The sequence below is a fragment of the Endocarpon pusillum genome, assembly GCF_000464535.1.
Source record: "Endocarpon pusillum Z07020 unplaced genomic scaffold scaffold2052, whole genome shotgun sequence".
NCBI lineage: Eukaryota > Fungi > Ascomycota > Eurotiomycetes > Verrucariales > Verrucariaceae > Endocarpon > Endocarpon pusillum.
In genome coordinates this window covers 15542-35118 of record NW_006916129.1, presented here as the reverse complement: position 1 = coordinate 35118, position 19577 = coordinate 15542, and the positions used below count along the sequence as shown (strand labels likewise).

At 49.7% G+C, this 19577-nt stretch overlaps 6 protein-coding genes across 6 annotated transcripts; all 6 read left to right on the top strand.

The window, feature by feature from the left end:
- Window positions 1-1386: 1386 nt before the first annotated feature.
- On the top strand, window positions 1387-2038 carry EPUS_05021 (uncharacterized protein; the record flags this gene model as incomplete). Its single annotated transcript, XM_007803185.1, has 2 exons — window positions 1387-1585; window positions 1632-2038. 2 exons carry the CDS (start codon window positions 1387-1389, stop codon window positions 2036-2038), a joined length of 606 nt encoding a protein of 201 aa, XP_007801376.1.
- Window positions 2039-2873: 835 nt separating this feature from the next.
- Window positions 2874-3593, top strand: EPUS_05020 (uncharacterized protein; the record flags this gene model as incomplete). The annotated part of the gene is made up of 2 exons (XM_007803184.1): window positions 2874-3271; window positions 3347-3593. The coding sequence occupies 2 exons, from the start codon at window positions 2874-2876 to the stop codon at window positions 3591-3593; spliced, it is 645 nt and encodes a 214-aa protein (XP_007801375.1).
- A 1062-nt stretch (window positions 3594-4655) lies between these two features.
- EPUS_05019 (uncharacterized protein) lies at window positions 4656-6408 on the top strand (the record flags this gene model as incomplete). The annotated part of the gene is made up of 2 exons (XM_007803183.1): window positions 4656-5408; window positions 5455-6408. 2 exons carry the CDS (start codon window positions 4656-4658, stop codon window positions 6406-6408), a joined length of 1707 nt encoding a protein of 568 aa, XP_007801374.1.
- Window positions 6409-8195: 1787 nt separating this feature from the next.
- Window positions 8196-10180, top strand: EPUS_05018 (uncharacterized protein; the record flags this gene model as incomplete). Its single annotated transcript, XM_007803182.1, has 4 exons — window positions 8196-8448; window positions 8496-9172; window positions 9223-9540; window positions 9590-10180. The coding sequence occupies 4 exons, from the start codon at window positions 8196-8198 to the stop codon at window positions 10178-10180; spliced, it is 1839 nt and encodes a 612-aa protein (XP_007801373.1).
- A 1192-nt stretch (window positions 10181-11372) lies between these two features.
- On the top strand, window positions 11373-12773 carry EPUS_05017 (uncharacterized protein; the record flags this gene model as incomplete). The annotated part of the gene is made up of 2 exons (XM_007803181.1): window positions 11373-11469; window positions 11656-12773. The coding sequence occupies 2 exons, from the start codon at window positions 11373-11375 to the stop codon at window positions 12771-12773; spliced, it is 1215 nt and encodes a 404-aa protein (XP_007801372.1).
- Window positions 12774-14835: 2062 nt separating this feature from the next.
- On the top strand, window positions 14836-17295 carry EPUS_05016 (uncharacterized protein; the record flags this gene model as incomplete). Its single annotated transcript, XM_007803180.1, has 1 exon — window positions 14836-17295. One exon carries the CDS (start codon window positions 14836-14838, stop codon window positions 17293-17295), a length of 2460 nt encoding a protein of 819 aa, XP_007801371.1.
- Window positions 17296-19577: the final 2282 nt, after the last annotated feature.

The following is a 19577-nucleotide window of genomic DNA, read 5'->3' as shown; positions in this document are numbered from 1 at the left end:
CATTCCGTCTGCCATCCAAGACATATACTAGAAGTGACCAATACTGCAAGCCTGATGGCTCACCAAGTGGCAGCGCTATCGAATCTGCTTTGAGCCCAAAGCTGAACCTCAGAAAGTGCCACAGTCTCTAAGGGCGAGGAGAGGGGGATCACTCACACGATTTTCTCTCTCAAGGCCTTGGGCTCCGGCGCTTTTGCCCCTGCTTGTCACAGCCTTGAATCCGCAGAACCACGGATCGGACGATTGACTTCAATACCACGTCCAGCAGACCGCAAGCCATTGAGATGAAGAAGTGAGAATAGAATACAGTGGAAGATCGATCTATATCGATCTGTCAAACGCGAATTCTACGCGTAAACCCTGCGTTTTGCGTGCTTTTGAATGGTCAATTTCTACTGCAATTTCGCAGCCCATTTCGATGTACCACACAGCAATTTGTACTTATATATGCACTCGCTGCGCCCCTTATTTAGATTCTACAACTGGCTATCTCCATTTTCATTCCACATAGCCACGTTCAACACGATCTCTCCGGTAAATGTCGCCGTCACATTTCCCGTCCCATGGTCCTGCGCAATGCTATAACGCTTCATGGAGAGAGTCACGTCCCTTGAGTTGAATGAAATATCGAGTGCACGATGGATCTGACATCGCAGCTGAGAGAAGGATTAACGAGACTTTGACGGGCGCCAGAGTGCGTGTCGACTCTATCCATTGATGATCTCCTAGGGGTGAGATGGGATGGGGCAACCACGACCCTTCCCGCCGCTCTGAAGGCCATACATAACACCCCGCAGAGGGAGAGCCTCCTCGGATCATGCCAGCAGAGCCATCAGCCTACTCTTAGGCTTGGAGGTGGCTGCAGGATTACATGACTGCCAGGCATAGAAATACGCAGCCAAGACGCCTGGGCCCAATCATATTCTCTGCTATTAAGTAGCAGGGCTACGTCCTCTGCCAGATTTATTCTCGTTCAACAAGAGAAATATAGTAAAAAAAGCTGTACTATCTCATAAATTTGACAGAATACTTGCCACAATAGTAACAACATTTAATCATAGAACTCCAGTTGCCCCCTTCTCTTGCCGAGTGGCTGGGGATCCCGCAGCGGTCGCAGGCCGAGTTTGCAGTGCATGAGAGGCTGGTCGGGCACCCAAGACCAATCGCTAATGAACAGTTTTCTCTACATGCCTAGTAGTATGCTGCCTCTCTTTGTACTACCGGTTACTTCTTGGCTTTCAACCTCTCTGGGGCTAGTTAACCCCAGCCTGATCTGTAGATAAGAGCTGAGATTCGCCCAGTTCGTGGAGCCTCCCTCTATCCAGTACCACCAATTTCCCTCTTTTTCTTACAAGTAGCACGCAACAGATTCGCAAAGCATCTATCATGGACGCCGCTCAAGCCAAGATACAGACCGGTGAGGCCATCATTGGCTACACCTTCAATGACAAGCATCTGCTGTGGCAGGCAATCCAAACCTCGGGTGTTGGTGCTGTTCCAAAGAACACACGTCTTGCCGTCTTTGGTGAGACGGCCCTCACCAAAATGCTATGCAGTCGCTGGTTCGAATTGAACCTTAGCAAAGGTGAGTCTGTCAGCACTGTGCTCGCCAGTCTAATATTTTGACACAGGCGATTGGACGACGATTAGAAACGTGGCCCAGAATTCCCATCTAACACGGGTTGGATTTGAACATGGCCTGAATGCCTGCGTACTGCTCAATGGCGGAACCGGCGCCGTGTCGGGTAAAACAATGGCCAGCACTGTGGAGGCTATCCTGGGGGCAGTCGAACTCGATGGAGGCTCTGAGGCTCTGATGGAAGTGGCAACGCGCCTAGACCTTGTCCATCCAATGCTTATCTCGGTAACGTCAAGCTTATCCTTCCCTCCATTGAACGAAACTATACATACAAATAACTGGGTGACTTCTAGAGCCCTACCATTAGCGATTCTTCCCTCCTCCACGCATGGCTCATTCAGCACCATTTGCTATCGTGTCTTCGCTCGACGTCTCCGTAAGGTACGGGTATTGGAATGAGCCATATGGCTAGTCCGGACAGCCATTTCCGGCCTGGCAAGGCTGTCGGGCGTGCCATGCGTGGAGGACTTTGGTATATCTAATGGCAGCTCGGCTCTCGGCTCTTAAGCCATGCATGCCCCAATTCGGGACGCACTCGCTTTCTTCTCACGAGTGCACGCTCTGACTTCCGGTCCAGGGATAAGTTCAGTCGGCTGGTTGGGCTTTGGCAGCGCGTCTAGACCTATTCACCATGAATGGAAGCAGATGTGGCCAAAGAAACGAGACGATTCGACCAAGAACACACGGAGGTTGCTGCTGCCAGCCCAATGGAAGTCATTTCCGGCTTATCAAGTTTGATGGTTTCTTCTACACTCCTTGTTGGCCAAAACTCTTTCACGGCCTTCTACCGAGCGCCCCACACCAACAGTCTTTACCTAGATAGAAAATACACTCTTAGTGTACCCAGTTTGCTACTTTTGACTCGATAACATGTGACCATCTTCCAAACTCGCCTTCTCCACCTTAGATTTGTGACTTTGGATTGCCAAAGGATCATATCGAGCAGTCAATGCCACATAACCAAACAACAATGAAGCTGTGACTCGAGCCGGTAAGTGTAGTAGCATCAATGGCAGACGTCAATCAGGCTTGAAACTTGGGGCCTTTGGGGACTTGGAGTGGAACTTCTGCACCAAAGTTTCCGTGGTAAGTAAGTATGGATGGACGCGGTCCAGAACTACGTCACATAATAAACATAACTTCCATCACCACAATAGCCCGTAGGCAACCACAATCACCTCTTCACTCATCCTCTGTGCCGTTCGCGTCTACCACACACTGTCGCCCAACCACCATGGAAGCCACCTCCAGCCAATCCCGCGCCCGCTCCGTCTCCCACTCCCGCCCCACAACACCCCTCCGCCCACCCTCTCGCTCCTCTACCACGCAAAACCCTGCGCACCCTCACAATTCGTCCACCAGCTCCTCATCCACCGCTCTCGACACACTCGAACCCCAATTCGCCGAGCTGGCCGACAGCATGGCCGACCTCGAGGCCAACTTCATGCACCTCCAACTCATGCACGAGAGTCTCGCGCGGTTCGGCGAGAGCTTTGCCGCGTTCCTCTACGGATTGAATGTCCGGGCTTTCTGTGTGGACTTCCCGGAGACGCCGGTGCAGGAGAGCTTTGAGAGGTGGAAGGCCGGGAAGATGGATAATTCGGGCGAGAGGGAGGGGGAGATGACATTTATGTATGTTGACCGCCTGCTCTCCGTGCTCTGTACAGTGATGTAGATGGGATCTTGCTGATAATGCGTGGGGTATAGGACTACGGATACCTCGTTTGTGGAGCAGGGGTCTACGAGTATTGTTTCGAAGGCTACAACGACGACGCAGACACCGAAGCGTGAACCACCACCGCCAGTTACGCCGAGGCTGACGAACACGAATAATACACGGGGAACAGGACCAGGGACGAAAGGGTTGGGAGGAGGTGGTGTTGGTGGGAGGGGTTATACGAGGGGTGTCAGGGGAAGTGGGCTGGCTAGGCCTAGGGGTAGGGGGGTAAGATGAGGACTTTTTCTACGCCAGAGGAATCGAAACCGAAAGCCCCGATGGACGGTAGGAGAAAACGATCACAGGGATAAAATGTCCGGAAAGCTGCGAATATCACAGAAGCTGCTCCCCATAGATCTTCGCAGCCGGAAGTTGTGGCACGCGAAGAAGTAAGGGAGATGTTCTCTGGCATCAGCTGCAGTTCGTGCTCTATGGATGCCCTCAGAATGCTGTAAAGACGGCAGAACACATGGGGAAGTGCATGTCAGTGTCAGGACAGAGAAGCTGTGGTTATTTCTTAGGGAAGAACGAAATGAGTAGACGGGCTCAAGGAAACAGGCCCTTAAATGACATTGGCGAGGTTTGTGACGCTCCAGTCTAGGCTAGGGAGAATGTATCGGCCAACCATAGGAGAGATCCTCGGTTCCAGGACGAGCAAATATTTATTGATCAAGTATACGCCCTTCCTTCGGGCTTTTTGGGGTCTCAAAGGCTCCATCTTGAGAGACAATACATGCGCATGACCTAATTCAATTGGTCAGTGTGGATAGCTCTGAACGGATAGAGCTTCACAGCGATACTGAGAATCTATCTGAGATTACAATGCTGCAGGTATTGCTTTCTTCGAGCCCAGAGGCAAAAGCCCCATTTGCATCACCTTAGCCAGCCATGGCTGGGTGGCATAAATAGTTACGGGCGGTTGATGCGGCTCGGCGGCAAGATCTCGTGATTTTAAGCTTATTCCGGGCGCTATTTTAGGTGCAGGGACCCTTTCTCCAGCCCTTCAACTTTCGGAACAATTTCTTATTCAGCCTAACTACTCCGTATTGTTGGCACATTCATTCCAGGGCACCCTTATTTAGCCAGCAGACTTTTAGACTTCTGGTCTGGGAAGTCATAGGGCTTTTTAGTAAACATTTCCAGACTTTCAGCCTCTTTCTATTCGCACCAGTTTAATTCCGTCCTTTAGCCTGAGGCGTTGAAGCATCTGCATGGTTTGATAAGCTGTTTCAAGAGACTCCTGCCTCCTCAGTCACGTCGTCTGTTGAGTCTACTGCTAGCACTTCGAGTCTGGCATATATGTCTAATATAAGTACACAAGCTTCATCCGCGGAGAGCCCGCCATCGACCACGGCTACATCAGTATCAACAACATTGGACGCCACGCCTGGATGCAGTCACCTTGCAAGTCACGTTCAATCAGGAAAAGATGCAAAGAAAGAGTTCGCCAACGGCCTCGCCAAGGCTCGGAGAAGAGCTCAAAAGGTCGATGATTCTCAAAGCCGGGCTCTGCGGTATCACTGTGTACAATGCACCGAAGCTGGCGGTGTAAAACAAATTGAGATACACCATGCCAAGACGCAGCATGCTTTTTCGTTCTCTTCTGAATCCTCGGCAGTCTATTGCGCTCTATGCAGAGATATGACCTATGATAAAATGGCGAAAAGACCCAGCCTCGCTGCTTCATCGTCTTCTTCTGACACCCCCAAAAAGCGCAAGACCAGCGAGGCTAATGGGGATGATTCATACATCACTGCGAATTCAGCGCAACGCCCTTGTGGGAGAGAAGGCGCTCGTGGATTGTTCAATCTCGGCCACACATGTTACATGAACGCGGTTATTCAGACCATGGTTCATAACTCTCTGCTTTCCAGTTTCTTCCTTGGCAAAGGACACCCAATCCACACATGCTCGAAGAATGAAGACGATGAAGAAGACGTACCTTGCGTCGCCTGTGGTTTCACGGAAATATTCTCGGAATCACGAGTTGCTGAGAATACTCAACCGATGGCCGCACTATCACTGCTCAAAGCCTCCTGGCTAGCCATACCAGTGAGGCAATTTCTTTCCGTTTGTTAACAGCACTAATGTAAAACAGGAAATGCAAGGCGAACGTCAACAAGACTCCCACGAATGGTACTTGCAAATTATTGATAAGCTCCACGAATGTGAAAAGCCCGCCTACGACAGTAAAGGAGTCTGCCGCTGCTTCATCCACAAAGCCTTCTACGGCCGCACGAGTCAGGAAATCGCCTGCAACAAATGTGGCTTCGTCTCCCGCACCCAAGAGCAAATGCTGTACCTAGCTCTAAACTTCCAAAAACAACTAGCCGCTACCACTTCCAGCAACACCAGCGGCAACAGGAAGAAATCCGAACCAACCCCCTCGACCTCCAGCTCCACCTCCGACCCAGCACCCGCACCACCACCCATCCCAACCATGGCCGCCTGTCTCGAAGACCTGACCACCCTTGAAAACCTCAGCGACGACACCTACTCATGCCGCGGGTGCGACAAGAAGGGCCAAATGACCAAGACGGTCCGGATCCGAAAACTTCCCGCCATACTGTGCATGCAGGTAAATCGGTTTCAGAACGAAATTCGTGGTGGAAATGTGGTACAGAAGAAGATCAAGGGGAGAGTGCAGTACCCGCTTGAGATTGATATGAAACCTTATACGACGAGAGGTGGGGGGCGGAGAGGGAAGGGAAAGAGTAATGGGAAGAATGGAAAGGAAGAGGGTAGTAGAAAGGGGGAGGTTGAAGGCGGAGGAGGAGGAGGAGGAGATGATGGGGGTTTTCTTTATGAGTTGGAGAGTGTGATTGTGCATGAGGGCAAGGCGATCGAACAGGGCCACTATTTTGCTTTTTGTCGGGCGGCTCCTCCCGCAGAGAACAAGAGTCCTAGTACCGAGACGGGGAGGAGGGAGTGGTACATGTTCAATGACGCCAAGGTCACGGTTGCAGCGGAGAACTTGGTCTTGGAACAGGAGGCTTATTTATTATTCTATTCGTTGAAGAGGATTTGTGGCGCGGGCGGTGAGAAGAGATAGGAGATGAGTTACGTTTGGCGCCATGGCGGTACATTAGCTAGATTCGGCAGGTGGCTCAATCGAAGACTTAACATAACAAAGAGTATGTACTAATAGTAGTGGCACCAGTGGTAGGATGATTAATCAAGCACCGAGATGAAGCCTTCCAGACTCGTGTCACAAGTAGACATACTGGTGCAGAGACAAAGCATCTTCCTACTAGTAGCAGGCCGAGGCTGAGCGTCTCTTCGTTTGCTAGCGTCCCAGATGAACCTCAATAGCTCCTGGACTTCATGTTTCGAGGTAAAGTATCATTGGACATCTACCCCGGAGGAACTACTCCCTAGGGCCGGAGAGCCCTGTGTGGGGTGGGTTCAAGCTGAAGTCTAGGCATAATCCTTAGGGCTTCTATCACTGTTGAACGTTGAACTTGATTACGAGTGACTGATCAGGGCAAGTTTCACCTCTTGCGGCCAAACTACGATCGCTCTTGCTAACTACCAAGTGTGGCACATGCCTAAAACCGGGAATAACGGTCGATATCACATCGCATCGGACATGGCGGCTTGCCATCGAGTATTGTCCATCGTGGGAGCATTGAGGGACATTACTCAGCAACGGTTTATGTTGGACAAAAGGACCGTCAACTAGCTTATGGCTGACCAATTTAGCTTCAGAGACTCGAACAAACGAGTTCCGGAGCCTGAGCTGCGGAAGATCTTGTGATGCTGACAAATCGAGAGGCCTTGAAACTCCTGCCCGTACTCTAGGCCGTAAAGCATGGCTTGTTCACATGCAAGATATCTAGAGCATAAACTAATTCACCGCCCAGCTAATGCGATGCATAAATACGATCTACGATCGAGGCAGCAATGTCTAGACAATACAGATTCGGAGTTGGGGTGTGATGAAGCCCGAGGGATGACTCAATTGGTGCACAGACCCCTCCAACCCACTGTCGAGAGTCTAAATCTAAATCTTTCTGCCGACCTCATCCATCCCACTAACTGAAATGCACCAACAACATCGAGCATTTCTAAGCTCGTGTCTGCCTGTGCCACTGACTCACGAGATTTCCTCCGGGATCTTTCTGTCAAACCCAACCGGGGCGGAACAGCCTGGGTGCACGTGCTGTCAAGCTGCGGGTAGACGACGATCAGGGTGCGCCTTCCCGGATGCGCCCTAAGGGATTGCCATCTGCTGCTCTCCATTCCATGCTTCCCCTGCACAATCCCAAACAGAGGGAGAAAAAAGAGATGGTTGCTGCAGAGGCCAGGCGATGTATTTGCCATGTCTTGTGCCAGATACTGGCATCATGGTAACTGGCGATAGATGGAAAATTCGACCTCCGTCCAGAAGGCCATGTTGAACGGGTTTGTAATGCTACATCCGAGCAATCCGCTGCAACACCACTAATCCCATACGCTGCCAACCCAAATCGGATTTTTCATCTGACTTTCCGCCCCTCCCTGCCTTTTACGTTCTCGATGTGCTACCAGTATCTAGGCTACCACACCCCGAAGAGGTCCGCCGACAAGGGGCGAGCACGAGGAAGCCGAAGCTGGTCCGATAACGCCGATGCAATTTTATGAAAGCTCGTTCATAAGCTTAGGTTCTCAAGTCCTGATTCTCCTTCGCCTGATAGTTTCAGACTTTTCTTGTTGTTTGCTGTGCGGTAATTCTCTTTTCACCAACACTAATCTCCGTCTGTGTTTCATTACCTCTTTCCTAGGCTGCGTGGCCATAGCTGCTCCTCGTGCGATCGAGGTTCGAGTTAGTACAATACATCCAGTTCTCGACGGTACCATATGGTAGCAACCAAGCACTTATTAGCAGCCTCGCTGCTTGAACTCATCACACTTGTTGCCGCACACGGCCATGGCTCGCAGGACGAGACGGGGCTCAATCCGCGACCGATGTCGAACGGAACAGTCTCACCACCAACAGACCTAGACAACGTGTGGCAGTCGCCAAGCTATTCGGGCTTGGAAGCTCAGTCTGGCTCTATGCTGGCGCACATTATCTTCATGGTCGCGGCCTGGTTCTTCCTGCTGCCAATAGGTAGGTTGACCCGTCAGGCTGATATCTCAAGGTTCTAACCACCCCAGGCGTTGTGCTAAGCATCGCTCGATCACGATTTGCGGTATCAACGCAACTCATTTTCCTTGCTCTTAACGGCTGCGGTATCTTCTTCGGCATCGTTTACAACGTTAATACTCCGGACCTCTATGCGAACAATGCCCACCACAAGATTGGATGGATCGCAACATGGGTTATGACGGCGCAGGGAGCCATGAGCCTGCTCTTTGCCTTTTCGCGATGGTGCAAGAAAGAAGATGCTGCCGTGTCTGCAGAAAGGGTCGCATTCTTGCCAATATCGATGGAGGCTATGGCGCAGCATCAGCGATTTCACGATCCACATCCGAGTGCATACGAGAACACCAGGTGGTCGAGGGACAGTGGCCAGGGCACGGAATGTGCCACACCTTCGCAGCACAGCCGTGACCTGTCACCAAATCATACATCCGAGAGCGGGCAGGAAAGGGAGAGATTTTTAAAGCCTGAGGCTGGAGACGAAGAAGATGTCCAACAAGTGCTGCCATGGCGTCGACACTTTCTCGCCGGCACTTTTGTGCACAAATTTTGGAAGCAACGAGTACCCGGCCCGTTTTCACAGCGAGCATTGAAGCTATTAGAAGCTGTTTACGATAGCATAGATCATATAATCCTGCTCCTTGGGTTCATCGCCCTAGTCACTGGAGGCATTACCTATGCTGGCATATTCGTGGGTGAAGTTCATTTAGACCATTTTTGCATCTAGCTGACACGTTGCAGCGCGCAAACAACGTCTTCAACGGCCTTGCGCATTTCATCAAAGGTGGCATTTTCTTCTGGTACGGTCTTTTGACCCTTGGACGTTGGATGGGTTGTTATGCCGAGCTTGGCTGGGCGTGGAATATTAAACCCAGCAAATCCGAGATCGGCTCCTGGAAAGCTTCCCTACCGACAGCCGAGTTTACCGAATCCTTTGTCATCTGGCTCTACGGGTGTACGAATGTTTTCCTAGAACATTTGGCCGCATGGGGAGGTGCCTGGACGGCACAAGATCTAGAACATGTCTCCATTAGTATCATGTTCTTCGGTGGTGGACTGGTCAGTCTTGAAAGCTCCATCTCTTGCATGCTTCTAATACTTCCTGCAGTGCGGTATGCTCATCGAATCGCGACGCATCCGAGACTGGCTCAGTACATCCATACTGTTGCTTCACGCCCGCAACGACATGCATCCTGAAGACATGCATCCAGAAGAATCGTCGCTCATCCATACCCCTCCTAAAATGTACTCATTCTCTCTGAATCCCCTTCCAGCTCTCATCATTCTTCTCCTCGGCGTAATGATGTCCTCCCATCACCAAAACTCCATAGTCTCTACCTCTGTCCACAAACAGTGGGGAACACTGCTCGTCGGTTTTGCGCTAGCTCGCGCAGTTACCTATATTTTATTCTTTCTCTCACCTCCGACATCAGTCTTCCCATCGCGACCACCTAGCGAGCTCGTGGCGGCGTTCTGTCTGATCTCCGGTGGCCTGATATTCATGGCCAGCACTAAGGATGTGATTCACATTATGGAAGATCACAATCTGATGCCCATGTTTATTTTCACGGTTTGCATGGGCTTCACCGCCTTTCTTATGGCATATGAGATGATCGTGTTGGCTACCAAGGGATGGGCTACGAGGAGAGAAAACGCTGTTCTGAGGAGCTTTCCTGCTACGATTCGCTATGGCCGGTAATCTCCTAAGAGATTGCACATGGAGGAGACTATGAATTGGTTGTTCCTTGCTTGCCACATTGATGAAAGTATGCCCTGGGGCTGACCTATACGTTCTTCCTGTATATACCGAGAAATGCTAGCGCATGACCTCCACAATGGTACCTTCTTAGCGAAGTATACATCCTACTTGTGCGTTTCAGCGCGATGCTTCTTGAGGTCATCATCGTAACAAGCTCCGCAGTGTAGCTATCAAGTATTAACCACCATAATGAGTTGCATCTCTCAGCCCTGTTGGACTATCCAACCTATTTCCGTGGTTTTCATGCAGCTCCGCTCTCTTCCTCCTGCACCAGTCGGTCCAGTCCTGAAGATATACTGGGCTCCATATTTGGAGGAGAACCCAAAACACTCAAAAAAAATTAAAAAAAAGATCGATTGAAGTTTGTAAGCGTCACCGACAGGATTTGAACCTATGCCTCCTAAGAGATGTGATATCGATATAGTTCAAGTCACACGCCTTAACCACTCGGCCACAGTGACAATAATGGTATGTTTTGTATATAGTCAATCTATACAGAATCAGTACTCGAGTGAGCAGAAAAATATTACCACCTAATTAATGGAAGAGGAGATCAAAGTGGCTTTCCCAACATGAAGCCCGTCAAATAAATAATTCATCACGCCATATCTCCTCATAAGATTATTCAATCTCCAGAGGAAGGCGCCGCCCAGACGCTTCAGAACGGGACGGGATCTTGTGTAAGTGTGTGAAGCCCCTCGGTACGGCTGCCTGTCCGGGTCCGTTTGACTCCCAACTTCAACACCCCCCCAAATCTGCGTGGAGTGATGTGATATCGTCTGACAATATCTGAATCCATTTTACCACTGGAAGAGCATTTGCGGTACTAGCTGGATGTTTCGGTTGGAGAAGTAAGAGGGTGTTTTATGGTTCCGGTGCTGAAGGTACCAATATGATCGGAGCTGACAGGGCATGTGGCTGAGAACACGGTCCTCGGTGCGAGATAGCAGGATTTCTGTCTCGACCTTACCTTACTACTTACTGCATATATCACTGGCTTCTCTACTGTACGTTGGGTTTACCTTGTTTGGTTGTTTGATGGTGCATGGGCAAAAGCCTATCCTGTCGTCCGCTCCATCTTCGCGTTTTGATATTGCAGCGCAAAGGTGCATCGTCGGTTCGAAGAGTGAATATGGCGACTCAGTTGCCCCATCTTCCGGAGATTGAAAGAGTCTCCACTTCTGTAATGAGGGTTCTCGGTGGGAATCCCGGGGTGTCTACTTTGCAAGGTGTGTGCTGTTTATTCTATATGGGGATGGTGACTACCTATCTACCTTAATCTCTTTCCTCCGAACTTTTACACCTTGATTGTAATGAGGAGAACAAACGTCTCCGCAGCTGGAAAGGTTATGGCGGCATCATACCCCTGTGCGACTAACACAAACCCTCCGTCTAATCATACTGGTACGTGGCAGGGACAAACACCTACATCATCTCTCCACCCAACCTCCAACGAGATCCGCAATTCCTTCTCATCGATACAGGCCAGGGTTCCGCTTGCCCCATCTGGCGCCGCTCTATCGCACAGGTTCTGGCATCAGAATCCGCTCGCATAGGAAAACAGGTACACATAACGCAGTGTGTATTGACCCATTGGCACTATGATCATGTTGGTGGTGTCAACGAGCTGCGACAGCTATGTGCTGAAGAACACGCATCCGCTGGAAATGCTGAAAGCGGAAAGGAAAAGAAAAGAGGGGAAGAATTGAGGATCTATAAATACCCTCTCTCCTCTGCTCCTCCCTCAGAGATATATTCAAGCAAAGACCCCTGTCTGGATATCGAAACCCAACTTCTTCGCTCTGCAAATGACGATCAGGACATCGGTCTCATATATCCCCTCCACGACGGACAGATCCTCGAAGTCGGCGATTCAACCGCCACAGACGATGAAATGTTGAAGCTACAAGTCCTCTATACACCAGGGCACACGGCCGACCATATCGCTCTCCTAATTGTCTCATCACCCACCGATCCAGCTGAGGTAGGCACGATCTTCACTGGGGACGCGGTGTTGGGACATGGGACGACTGTTTTTGAGGATTTGGCCCTGTATATGCGGAATCTGGAGAAGATGAAGAACGCTGTTGAGAAGATACTAGTGGAGGAAGGGGGTAGCAGGTGTGAAGGGGGTGATGGGCAGGTCGAACAGGAGAAGAGGAAGGTACTAGCGTTTCCGGGACACGGGGCTGTGATACCCGATGCGAGGGCAAAGATCGAGGAGTATATACGCCATCGGGCGATGAGGGAGAAGGAGGTTTCGGATGTCTTGGCTGGTCAGGATGGAAAAGTTGGAAGTGAGCGTAAGGCATGGACGCCCATGGAGGTCGTGAAGGTGATCTACAAAAACGTGCCGGAGTCTTTACACGAGGCGGCCAGTAGGGGTATGCTGCAAATCTTGCAGAAACTGGAAGGGGAGGGAAAGGTTGAGAAAGTGGATGAGGGAGTCAGATGGAGGATCATCCAGAAATACCACCAGCAAGAACAAACAACCAACGACAACAGTGCCCCAGAACCGAGGTCTGCGCTATGAACGGTCAGCCATAAGTTGACAGCCCCTGTCCAGATCTGCATAATCACGGGCTCGACCACTCGTTTAGCAAGTTGTGAAATCGATACATCCTAGGCTCTCCTCTGGTGTCTTTCCTGGATCGGATGCTCCTCTCTCCAAAGAAGCCTGTCGTGTCACCCGGTCAAAAATCTGTTCCCACAGTGCTCCAGCACTCGAGCAATCCAGTCTGCCAGAGCTTGGTAATGACCCTCCAGTGACTTATCGTTGTATTCGAAGACTTCGACGGGCAACATGTGGCGCATTCGCACGCGGCATAGGCTGGCTTAAAGACGTGATGATTTGAGCAAACCTCCCCAGTGTACGATCATGGACTCCAGTAAGGATGGCAACCTACTCGATAGCACTCCATTTGCTGCAAGACAGTTCTCCCGTACCGAGCACCGTAATACACCATGTCTCTTTGAGATACAGGGAACCGGTACGAAAGGAAGCTAGTTACCAGGTAATCAATCAATCAATTTGTGGTGCTTGGACAATGGACAAGGGGTTCAACACCATTTGCCGCAGATCTTGGTATGATGATTGGTGAATTGAAAGTCATTTTGAAGGGCGTGAGTGAATATTTTGGACCTTTAACCACATCCTCACGGGTATTGTAGATGTTGTGTCAATAAGTACTATCTTCATCACCAGTGCCGAAAGAAGTACTGCTACCAAACCAGTTAGCCTTGCCGAAATTATATCTAGAACACGACTCACAGCTCATCCCTATCCTGCAGAACGGATATGTGGGAGAAAGAAATGGCTCAGCGCACAAAAATCCCAGCCTTTTCTGGAATCCCCAATGAAACGCCAATAAGACCGCCTTAGAGCATACAAAGTTTGGAAACCGTGTTATAGCCGTGGCACCGTATTTTAGGAGCACTCGACGACTACAACCTCTCTGCTTCCATCGCGTTCTCGGCGTCCTCTACTTCTACCTCAGCCAGCGGGATCGTATCGTGCTCCGGATCGACAAAATAACACACACAAAACGAGCAGAACACAAACACTATCCCGGAAACCGCCACAACGATCAAGTAGACTACTGCAACCTACCAAAAAAAAACTGTTAATTGACGTATTCTGAGCGGGAGGACCCTTATGCCATCTAGCAACGCTGGCAAAAATGTAAAAAACTCACATTAGCATCGGCGCTCCACTCACCACCGCGGATCAACGACATACACACCAAACTTGTCAATCCGGCCAGAAACAAGCACACCGAATACGACATGAACATGATGGGGCATTTACCAGATGACGACAATTTTCCATCTAGGGTCTCTAACCACCCAGAGGATTTCTGCCCACGTGCGCTCCTCTTTCGCACTCCGGCTGCCGCCCGGTCTCCGACAGCATCAGGGCGAGATACTGGCAGACGTGTACAGTTGGCTAGGGCATCGTGCTCTTGGCGGGTAGGCTCCGCCCGTCAGGTTGAGGACCGCCAGTGTCAGGGGGCGGAGGCGAGCTAGTAATCGCTGGAGACTGTGTTCCAGGAGAGCTTCTGGGTTGATGACGGCAGCGGCTAGAATGGCGCACTAGGAATGGAAATGGCTCAAGAGGGATAGCGTGTGACCTACAACGATAGAGATGAATTGAAACTCGGCGAGCTTTCGCGTCCGCCAGCGAACAATAACCCTGCCCGCCAGCCATATGAACAAGTTAGCAATAACATAAGTGGTCACAGTGCAATAGTCTGTCTGCGGCGGTGGGGACCACGCCGGTTTCGAGATCTAGATACGTTTGAAGTGGTTAGTATGGACGAGCGGAGGACCGTTGATGCGTCTTCAGTCAGTCATTTTTGTTGTTAGATTGGTTAGCAGATGGCCTGTGTATGATAGGGATCTGCTGAACCAAAAGGGTTGCAGCTCTAATGGCTGCACTAACATATATTTTGTTTGACAGGATCATTTTCCATAGCTGGATCTCAAATGGAGTCGTTAAATTGTTTGCTGTGATGCGTCTCTTGGCAGCTACAGCCACAACCACTGAACACTCTTTGACACTGTAAGATGCAGATAAATTTCGGCTAGAAAGAAACATGTCGGCCAACATTGGAGAAAGCACAACGCAATCTCCATTTCCGCCTATAGATCGTGCTCGAGTTTTTGAAATCGTTCAAAACGAGCTTTCCCAGCCGCAGCCGACGGAAACCTCCCCTGAGGTTAAGTGGGATACGATTCATGCAGAGCGAGTTGGACGTCGCATCATTTATTACACTGACCAAGGCCGAGCGGATATCATTGGCGAAAGGTGTGAGGCATTGCGACAAGCGGCTCAAAACGAACGCTGTCATGTTGCCGAACTCAATACTGTCTTTAGCAGATATGTGGAGACGCATGTGGAAAGTCCCAAACCTCGTGTGCAATCAGTCACAGATGGCGTGTGTGCCATCTTATCGCGGCTACCGCAGACTCCCTCTGTCTTACAGGACCCCCCATTGTCTGTGCCACAAGTTTACTTCGACGAACTGAGAACGTGGGAGGATCTTCGAGTCGTCAAATGTGTGCCTCATAATTTCATTCGGCTTGTTGCCTCGCTTGTCATTTCCCAAATGCGTTTCCCAGCGCGTGGTGGGGTCTTAATAGCTGAGAATTTTTTTGAAGAAACATCAAATGGTGTGGGTGAGCTATTTGATGCTATACATGCCAAAGAGAGCAACGCAATCCTCCATGGTGATTCCAAGCCATACTCTTGGTTTGTAGTCCGCGCCTTTTTATGGAATTTTTGGCAGAAGGCAAATCTACTGTACCGGTATTACGACCTCAAACTCAGGCTAGATTTTGGCTTTCAGTCTATGCCAATGAGTGCATGGACACATAACTTTTTGGTCTCCCCGGGAACTTCTTTACTTGAACGTTCTACCCAACTATCCTGGGAGCAAAAACCTGAAAACAGGTGCACATGGAGTTTTAAAATGGTACAGGTCAACCCACTCTGCTTGGGTCTTGATTCACGACTTCTTCATCGTCGATTCTCTGGGGCATTCCATGGTACCGGGGCTCGCTGCCGGTCTGACTCGGAGTCTGCATGTGAGGGCACGGGTCCAAACTGCCTACGACATCGTGGGGCTTTGATCAGCGACCAATCTGCTCACGCGTCTTCCTGCTCCTGTAAAACCCCCAACGAGTTCAAACTGGCTTGGAACGAGTCATCTTACCTCCAAGTTGATGGGCCAAGAGCTGTGTCTGTCAATGAAACTAATATTCAGAATGATGGTTTGCATTATTGCTGCGCTTCTGATACAACACTCGCTATCTCTCATGTCTGGAGCCATGGTCAAGGCGGAAGGCCAGAAACTGGTATCAATAAATGCCTTCACGCTCGGTATTCCCAAATTGCAAAAAGCATGGGCTGCGAATCATATTGGATGGACGTTGTCTCAATTCCAGGAAATCACGAACTACGTCAAGAGGCCATTTCTCATATTAACGGGGTGTTCTCTAATAGCCGCGCTGTTCTCGTTTGTGATAGGGATTTGATGCTATTAGATGTGTCTAAACTTACAACAGATACAAAAGAGCGTATCCTCGTTGCTACTCTCTTCAGCGATTGGAATGGCCGAGCCTGGACGATTCTAGAAAGTTGGAAAGGCCGACGAAAGATTTTTCTGCTTTGCAAAAATGACAGTATAGTCGATTTCCGAGAAGCTGTATTTGATGTTTTCTCCAATGGCAGAATTGACATTGCCGTGTTTGCGAACCTCTTCCCACATCTTCTACCCTCAGCTAAAGAGCGTAACAAATCTCTTGGTTTTACAGAAGTTAACATCGCAATTGCTGGATCTTGGTTGAGCCATCGGCCTGCCAGCCGAACAAGCGATGAATTCGTAATATGGAGTCTTCTTATTGACGAAGAAAGATCGCCATGCTACAATGCAGAGGACTTTTGGAGGGCTCAAAGCTCAGTGAGCACTGGCTATCTGATGTCCAGCATTCCACGGCTTAATGTGAAGGGTCTGACCTGGGCCCCCAGTACACCCTACGCACTGGCTCAACCCGGACAACCGTCTCAGACCATCGACCCCATTCAGCCTCCAATTATCGGCTGGCAAGACGATGGAGCTCTGATTGAAAAAGATGGTTTATGGGGAAAATGGTATTCTTACGAATTTCGATTCCGGTTTAGGACGGCTAAGCAAATTTTGAGAGGCCTTCGCCATCCAACCAGCGGGGTTGATTCTTCAATAGAACGTGAATTGGAAAGGATTCAAGCGCTACTTGACATACGAGAAAAACATGTTGTTTTATTACAGCGTGTCACGGAGAGGCACCTTAAATTCATGTCTGATATCAATGGCCGTCGACGCTTAGTAGTGGTCTGTGAATCCGACAAGAAAGAACGCAAACGGCAAAGAGATAGAATTTTGGGATCGAATAATTCGTTTCCAATATCCTATCGATGGCAATGGAAGGGTGTCTATGAATGGCCTGAAAATGTCGCCATGCCTCAATTTGAAACGAACTCCACTTGGCAAGGCACCACTTTTTGGATCACTTGAACAAAAGTGTCTGCTTCGTCAAAAGATAATAGTGATTTTGTGGGAGTGCTTTCGGTTCTTTTAAACATCTGTTTTAATCTATTCTTCGGTCTTGCACTAGGGCAGTGCGATGCCACGATACTTCAATGTGGGTAGCTCAGTTCAGTCAAGGCATGGCAGGGTCGCAAAATCTCTTGGATTGGGGGAGCGACTACCAGGTCAATATTGCTGATGATGTGCCGAACCCTGCATTTTTCCGACCACCCTGCAGCATCAGGACGCAACGTGTCGGCTCCAGCTTCCAGCAGGGATTGAAAAATTCTTATATGGCAATTCCAACTTGCCAGGTACAGAGCTGTTCGGCCTGCAGCATCTGCGAGAGCTAAACTCGCCTCTTTGTTCACTAAACGTCTGTCTATAGTTTGCTTGGCTTCAGCTGCTGCCGCACTGAGCGCAGTGCTGAATTTAGCCTCCTGACCCTCTCCCAATTTGACCCACTTTTCCGGCCTCTTCCTCCGCCCGTCCAATTTCCACAGCTCGCCCGTCCTGATATCCTTTTACAAACGCCGCAAAATGAGCCGCTTCCTCGGCCAAGTCGAAGTCACAGTCCTCAAGAATACGCAGGGCGGTCGTAAGAGACATGGCTCAAATCGCATTCTGTTGTGATAGTAACAGATCGTTTCAACCAAGTATCCAAAGGTGCACCTACCAGTTGTCACAGCACTATCTATACGTGATGAGAGTGACAGTGACAAAGCAACTGCATTTATACAGGAATAGAGGGGCTTCAACAGCGTGACGAAGTCGTCGCGAGCAGAGCGAGAGGTTCCAGGGATCCGGCCTCCAAGAGCACATGGCAAAGCTCTTCTTTGCGCCAACAGATTGAATAATTGGGGCACTCCCAAATAGCTTCCGCTCTTTTCTTCCTAAGATATCGCTCAACACGAATCAGTTTCCCATCTGCAACTTTTTCGGTAACAGCAACGTCTCGAACAGCGAAGGAGGGGGCCCAGATTGTAATCGCGCAAGAACGGACAGTGGTACAAAGTGCATCTGTGAAGCGCTAACCACATTCCATGCTGGCTCACCTTCTAGCTCACTCAATTCTGGTGCTGAAGCGGCTGGTTGGGAGCAGCCCAACCCCCACGTCATGTCACTGCTGGCCCACTAGGCAACTAGCATACTTGTAACAGGAGGATCTACTTCCCAAATACATTCCAAACAAGATATGTATCGGCGAAACCCTGCCATTCAGCGTAAGAACGATCTACACCGTTCCAATCTGGCATGCTACTCCATCGTTGCGCAAAGTACTTTTCAACTGTACTGCCAAGCGGACCCGTCCACAGATCTTTAGTATCTGTGTACCCAATTCTAAACACTGTTGGGTATCAGATCCCAGCCGGCTCCCAAATCTTGTCATATAAACGCAGCTTTCCCTCTCAACTGAACACGACAATGTCAACAACTTCGAAGAATTCCTTCTACGCTATCAACAAAATTCAATGAAATTAAAGGATCCGCAAGCTCTATAAAATGCCCGGCCAAAATCTATGCTTGCTGGCTCTCGATGGTGGGGGCGTCCGCGGATTGTCCTCTCTTCAAATAGTGAAGCAGCTTATGGAGACAATCAACCCTGATCAGCCGCCTAAGCCATGCGAGTATTTTGACATGATTGGAGGCACAAGTACTGGCGGGCATGTGATCTATCGAGATATAGAAGCATGCGGCTGACTGACTTAATTAGACTGATAGCTATCATGTTAGGTCGCCTACACATGGATGTTGATGAGTGTATTGAGGCCTATATCCGTTTTGCCGACCGGTTTCTAAGAAGACAGGGCCTCCACTCAATCTTTGCTGCCGAGTTCAAAGCAGGTTTAACACAAAAGCCTTAGAACAAGAAATCAAAGGAATCGTTCGCAGATACACAGGCTCAGAAAATAGCATCTTTAAAGATGAGGAGGATGCGTCATGTAAAGTGTAAGTCAAATTCTTTCTACGGATTTAGAATTGTGTTGACCAGTAACGTTCACTTAGCTTTGTATGTGCCACGCGGATGGAAACTGCAAGGTCTATGCAGTTCAAAAGCTATCCATCTAGGAGCTCCTCCGATATTCTACATTCTGCTCGGATCTGGGAGGTCGCTCGAGCTACTTCTGCTGCCCCATCATTCTTTGATCCGATCCAGATTGGTCGTTTTGGTGAGTGCTTTAGTGATGGAGGGACAGGTGCAAATAATCCAGTCCATACGGTTTGGAATGAGGCCCAGCACACTTTCTTACGTGAGGGACAATCGCTCG